Source organism: Neoarius graeffei, chromosome 7, assembly GCF_027579695.1.
Source record: "Neoarius graeffei isolate fNeoGra1 chromosome 7, fNeoGra1.pri, whole genome shotgun sequence".
NCBI classification, from domain to species: Eukaryota; Metazoa; Chordata; class Actinopteri; order Siluriformes; family Ariidae; genus Neoarius; species Neoarius graeffei.
In genome coordinates this window covers 67,106,024-67,112,153 of record NC_083575.1, presented here as the reverse complement: position 1 = coordinate 67,112,153, position 6,130 = coordinate 67,106,024, and the positions used below count along the sequence as shown (strand labels likewise).

The window sequence follows — 6,130 nt, the reverse complement described above, 5'->3', positions numbered from 1 at the left end:
ACACACACACAGTGAACTCCGTGTATGTCTTTCTGAGGCCCTTTGCTGTGTTGGGGGGGTAAAGAATGATTTTCAGAGGCTGAGTTGAGCAGACTTCATAACATTAGTGTTGGCAGGTCAGTTGTGCTGACCTACTTCTGAATCGCTGCTTTTGAACAGGGAAACTCCGTATTATTAATAACCTCTTGTATTGCATGGTCTTACTTTTAAATAGTACAGTGCATTTTGCAATAGTAACCATGCTGTTCACCTTTAAAAAAAAATAATAATTGTGTATTGGGTTTGTAAAGGACATACATTATAAGGCCAAAAGTTTGTGGACACTTAACCATCAAACCCACGTGTTCCAGGTTTAGTCTCACCTCCACTCTTCTGGGAAGGCTTTCCACTATATTTTGGAGTGTGGCTGTGGGGATTTGTGCTCATTCAACCAGAAGAGCAATAGTGAGGTCAGGTACTCATGTCAAGCAAGGAGGCTTAGGGCACAGAGAGAGTTCGAGTTCATCCCAAAGGTGTTCATTGGGGTTGACTTCAGGGCTCTGTGCAGGCCACTCGAGTTCTTCCACTCCAACCTTAGCAAACCATGTTTTCGTGGACCTCACTTTGTGCACAAGAGCAGTATCATACTGGAACATGTTCGGACCCCTTAGCTTCAGTGAAGGGATACTGTAATGCTTCAGCATACAGAGATATCCAAAAAAATTGTCCGCTTCCAACTTTGTGATAGTAGTTTATGGGTGTGATGGTCAGGTGTCCACAAACTTTTGGCAAAAAAGAGTGTATTTTGAGTATTTAATTGGGGTTGCTTTTTAAAGCAGATATGGCAACCTTGTCTAACTTAAACCAAAAAAAAAAAAAAAAAGAAGTGTTATCTTGCAAAGCAAAACAACTGCTAAAAAGACAGAAGGAGGTGGCATATTTGAGTTTTTGCCTCAAACATGTTTGTACAGCTGCTTCTACAATGGCAAACACACACACACACACACACACACACACACAAACAAACCAGACCAAAAGTCAAACTGCTGATACGTGCAGTGATGCAAGTAAACGGGCAATATTTCGACCAGTCATAAACTGGGGGAGATCTCAGAACAGGATGCTGTGGTAGGAGTTGCCACAAATTGCACAAGAAGTGCAAAAATCTTATTGGTTTGAAGTCTCCCGCGAAGCTAACAGTGAAACAGTTGTCCATACCTGGAGCTCCACATACTGTGTTAATTGCAGTGGACTGTGACGACAGAAGTTCGTCTAAGAGACGCTGGGCTGTGGGTAAGATCTGGCAACAAAGAACAATGTCTTAGGATGGATGCACATCCAGTAATACTAATAAATCATTTGTCCTGCATACATTGCAAAATCTGCATATTATGATATGTATAATTCCTGTTCACGTAAAATCGCTGATCTGAATCCAAACCTAAGTGCATCATTTCAAGCACCATGAAATTACACATCTGGTGTATTAATACTCAGAGTACTAGTAAACCTTGAGCTTGCATTTTGGAAGATGGTGTTCTTAAACATATGAACCACAAGAAAAAAAAAAAAAAAAAAAAAAAAAGCTCCATAACTACATTATATGACGCCAAGGAAATGAAAACACAAAGATTAGAGCTGAAAGGCTCCAGTCCGCTACCAAACCAAACCAAAAGGAACGTCTTTAAATTTTACCTGCTGCGGAAGCTCACTAATGAGATACTGTGCAAACTTCTGCAGTTGGTCCCTCTGCAGTCTGGACAGGGACTCGGATACGGGGGCTCGCAAGCACACAGCAGACGCCTGTCAGGACGCAGAACACAAGGCAAACGCAGAATTACCTCTGGCTTTGCAAACAGAGAACATGCTCAAGAACTACAGCTAAGAACCTTCCACAAAATATAAAGTTAATATTTTTAAAATGTGGAAAGCTCATCATTTATACAAAATCTTTCAGAGAAGAGATTAATAAAACCATTAATACAGTGAGCACAAGCATATTACTTTACTCAACTCTTTCATTAAAGCTTGGCAAACTTCTCAAATACATCACTGTGATCACAAGTCTGCAGATATGAAGTTCTCCATTGTCTCCAGGTAATCTGTGAATGAAGCCCTGTTTCTTTGCTACAGTAAATATCCAACTATGTGACTAGCATTATCTAGTGTACTATAATGTTTATTACAAATTTATAAACCTTACTTAAAAATTTACAAGACATTATGAGATTGCAAGAATTAAATCCTTATGGTGTAACTGTTCCGAATATGCACACTGGCAAAGGAGTGAAAATGATAAATTATCTTCATGATTGTGTCACATTTTTCACACAAGTTGTTGTTGTTATTATTATTATTACTACTACTACTACTACTGAATGACACTTTATATGGAGCAGACAAAATTAATGCAACTTACACTACCGTTCAAAAGTTTGGGGTCACCCAGACAATTTTGTGTTTTCCATTAAAAGTCACACTTTTATTTACCACCATAAGTTGTAAAATGAATAGAAAATATAGTCAAAACATTTTTCTGGCCATTTTGAGCATTTAATCGACCCCACAAATGTGATGCTCCAGAAACTCAATCTGCTCAAAGGAAGGTCAGTTTTATAGCTTCTCTAAAGAGCTAAACTGTTTTCAGCTGTGCTAACATGATTGTACAAGGGTTTTCTAATCATCCATTAGCCTTCTGAGGCAATGAGCAAACACATTGTACCATTAGAACACTGGAGTGAGAGTTGCTAGAAGTGGGCCTCTATACACCTATGGAGATATTGCACCAAAACCCAGACATTTGCAGCTAGAATTGAGGTTTTTCACCTGACATCACAGGGTCACGTGATGCCCTGGTGTCCGCCATTTTGAAGGTCAAGCTAGCTAATGTCAACAACAGTAGCTAGTATGTTACTGTAGCAATGTTTACGTTCAGTCATTTGGATGACTGTTAAAACCTTTCAGTCTCTAGTTTTTCCTTTACTGTATTTACTAGTTTACTGTAATTATGATCCGGCAGCTATTTACACCGGATCCAGTGTAAATAGCTGCCAGAGCCAACGTCCCAGCCTGCCCGAGCGCGCTAGCTCCCAGCCTGCCCGGACGTCGGCTCCGGCAGCTATTTACACTGGATCCGGTGTAAATAGCTGCCGGATCATAATTACAGTAAACTAGTAAATACAGTAAAGGAAAAACTAGAGACTGAAAGGTTTTAACAGTCATCCAAATGACTGAACGTAAACATTGCTACAGTAACATACTAGCTACTGTTGTTGATATTAGCTAGTGCTAACAGCTAGCTGCTAGTACACTGCTACAACACAGACACCGACCCTAATAATACAGTTCTTGGTCATTGCCTGGTAACAGCAAATTTATAACGGGCCATGTCTCAACAGACTAAGAAGTTATTTCAATGACATTTAAAAACATTTTGTTTATCCTGAGGACCGAAAGTAAATGAAAATGTGAACAAACCTTAGCTGTAATAAGATGGCGACCACCAGCTCCAGGGACGACCCGCTGATGTAGGCATGTTACCCAGCCTGACACAAAATATTTGTAGGCATCCAAACTCTTGTACACTTTCAGATCAATACCTGTGTATGGCGATGGGTTTTTAACGACACAGGCATACAGATCATGTGGGCCGAAGTCAGGTAAAGACGAGGGCTTCGTGTACTTCCGTACGTCAGTGAGCAATCCTGGTGGAAGCAGGTAAACGTCGTTCTCTAAGCCTGCTAACCTCAATTTTTGCAAATACCTCTCCCTCTGCTCGCCCTGTAAATGCCCTACGTCGCTGGATAGTGAAGGTGTTTTCTGCATCTCGCTCCTTTTTCTTTTATGTTTTTCGTTTGTTGCCTTCCTCGCATTCAAACTGATTCGAGCCGTGACGTCCAAAATGGCAGCATCACATGACTTGGTCACGTGGGTGAAAAACCTCAATAGTCATTTACCACATTAGCAATGTATAGAGTGGATTTCTGATTAGTTTAAAGTGATCTTCATTGAAAAGAACAGGGCTTTTCTTTCAAAAATAAGGAAATTTCAAAGTGACCCCAAACTTTTGAACGGTAGTGTATGTACCAACATGCAAGCCAGGCAACCCTAGTTTACTAGCAGAAGGAAGCGGGGGTGTCCAATTTGCATATTTAAAATAATCTTGATTTTTTTTTTTTTTAAATAAGCCAAAACACGTAGGTGCTTTGCAGTTGACTTTTTCCAGAACTCTGCCAACAAGTAACTGATCACGCGATACAAGAAAGAAAAAAAAAATCATACATTATTTACCATTCAAAACACTATACTACTTAAAGCTTTTTCAAACCTTTTGAGTGAGTAACCTTATTTAACTGTTATAAAAATCGTGCATATGCATTAAGGTCATTCAGTGAACTGTTGAACTCTGGACACAGTGTCTAGTAACATTTTAGGAGAAGGGCAATATGATATCAACATTAATATTGTAATAATCAGTCACAATACATTTGTCCTTACAGTTTTTTTTTAAACAATTACAAACAGATTGTCAGCAGCTTACCCGACTTTATGTTAGAATTTTGGACTGCATCTTCCCCCTCTTTTTCAGTGTTTATAATACATGGGGCCAAATTACTCAATTCTGATTGGTCAATCAAGGAGGGCTTTCTTCCGTAACATGGGACCGTATTTCTGAAATGCTACTGGCTAGTTCATTGCTTGGTTACGGTTACAAAAATTAGCAAATTGTGTCAACAAAATGGCTTTTGTAAAGAAGTGCCAATAAAATTTTGTAAACCACTTTCAAAATCCTTGTGTCGTGTCATGATGAAAGACGCTTTAGAAACCGATTCAAACGTGCAAGATAGTTTTGCGCCCTGATTGGTTCAGAAAACGTGAATGACTAATGTTGTGAACTTGAATGGCTTCCAAAACATGAATCTGGCCCTATACAGTGCTCAGCGTAAATGAGTACACCCCCTTTGAAAAGTAACATTTTAAACAATATCTCAGTGAACACGAATGATTTCCAAAATGTTGACAAGACAAAGTTTAATATAACATCTGTTTAACTTAGAACATGAAAGTAAGGTTAATAATATAACTTAGATTACACATTTTTTCAGTTTTACTCAAATTAGGGTGGTGCAAAAATGAGTACACCCCACAACAAAAACTACATCTAGTGCTTTGTATGGCCTCCATGATTTTTAATGACAGCACCAAGTCTTCTAGGCATGGAATGAACAAGTTGGCGACATTTTGCAACATCAATCTTTTTCCATTCTTCAACAATGACCTCTTTTAGTGACTGGATGCTGGATGGAGAATGATGCTCAACTTGTCTCTTCAGAATTCCCCATAGGTGTTCGATTGGGTTCAGATCAGGAGACATACTTGGCCACTGAATCACTTTCACCCTGTTCTTCAGAAATCCAACAGTGGCCTTAGATGTGTGTTTAGGATCATTGTCACGTTGGGAAAGTGCACGACGACCAAGGGCACGGAGTGATGGTAGCATCTTCTCTTTCAGTATAGAGCAATACGTCTGTGAATTCATGATCCCATCAATGAAGTGCAGCTCCCCGACACCAGCAGCACTCATGCAGCCCCACATAAGGACACTGCCACCACCATGTTTCACTGTAGGCACCATGCATTTTTCTTTGTATTCCTCACCTTTGCGACGCCATACAGTTTTGAAGCCATCAGTTCCAAAAACATTTATCTTGGTCTCATCCCTCCAGAGTATAGAGTCCCCAGTAGTCTTCATCTTTGTCAGCATGGGCCCTGGCAAACTCTAGGCAGGCTTTTTTGTGCCTGGGCTTTAGGAGAGGCTTCTTTCGTGGACGGCATCCACGCATGCCATTCCTCTGCAGTGTACACCATATTGTGTCATGGGAAATAGTCACCCTAGTTTGGTCTTCTACTTCTTTAGATAACTGCAGTGAACTTACATGCTAATTTTCTTCAAGCTCTCTCATCAGAAGACGCTCCTGTCGAGGTGTTAACTTCAGTGGACGACCTGGACGTCTCTGTGAGATGGTTGCAGTTCCATCTTTCTTAAATTTTTGTACCACTTTTGCTACAGTATTCTGACTGATAAGTAAAGCTTTGCTGATCATCTTGTAGCCTTCACCTTTGTGGTGTAAAGAAATTATTTTCTTTGGGG

General features: G+C 40.0%; 1 protein-coding gene across 5 annotated transcripts in view; it reads right to left on the bottom strand.

The window, feature by feature from the left end:
• zswim8 (zinc finger, SWIM-type containing 8) overlaps nt 1-6,130 on the bottom strand; it is a 73,156-nt gene that overhangs the window by 47,959 nt on the left and 19,067 nt on the right. For all 5 annotated transcript variants that reach the window (XM_060926273.1, XM_060926275.1, XM_060926272.1 and 2 more), the window contains 2 exons: nt 1,675-1,782; nt 1,198-1,279 (listed from right to left, as the gene is read on the bottom strand). In XM_060926273.1, coding sequence (XP_060782256.1) covers nt 1,198-1,279; nt 1,675-1,782 — 190 coding nt within the window. The remainder of the gene's footprint in view (nt 1-1,197; nt 1,280-1,674; nt 1,783-6,130) is intronic.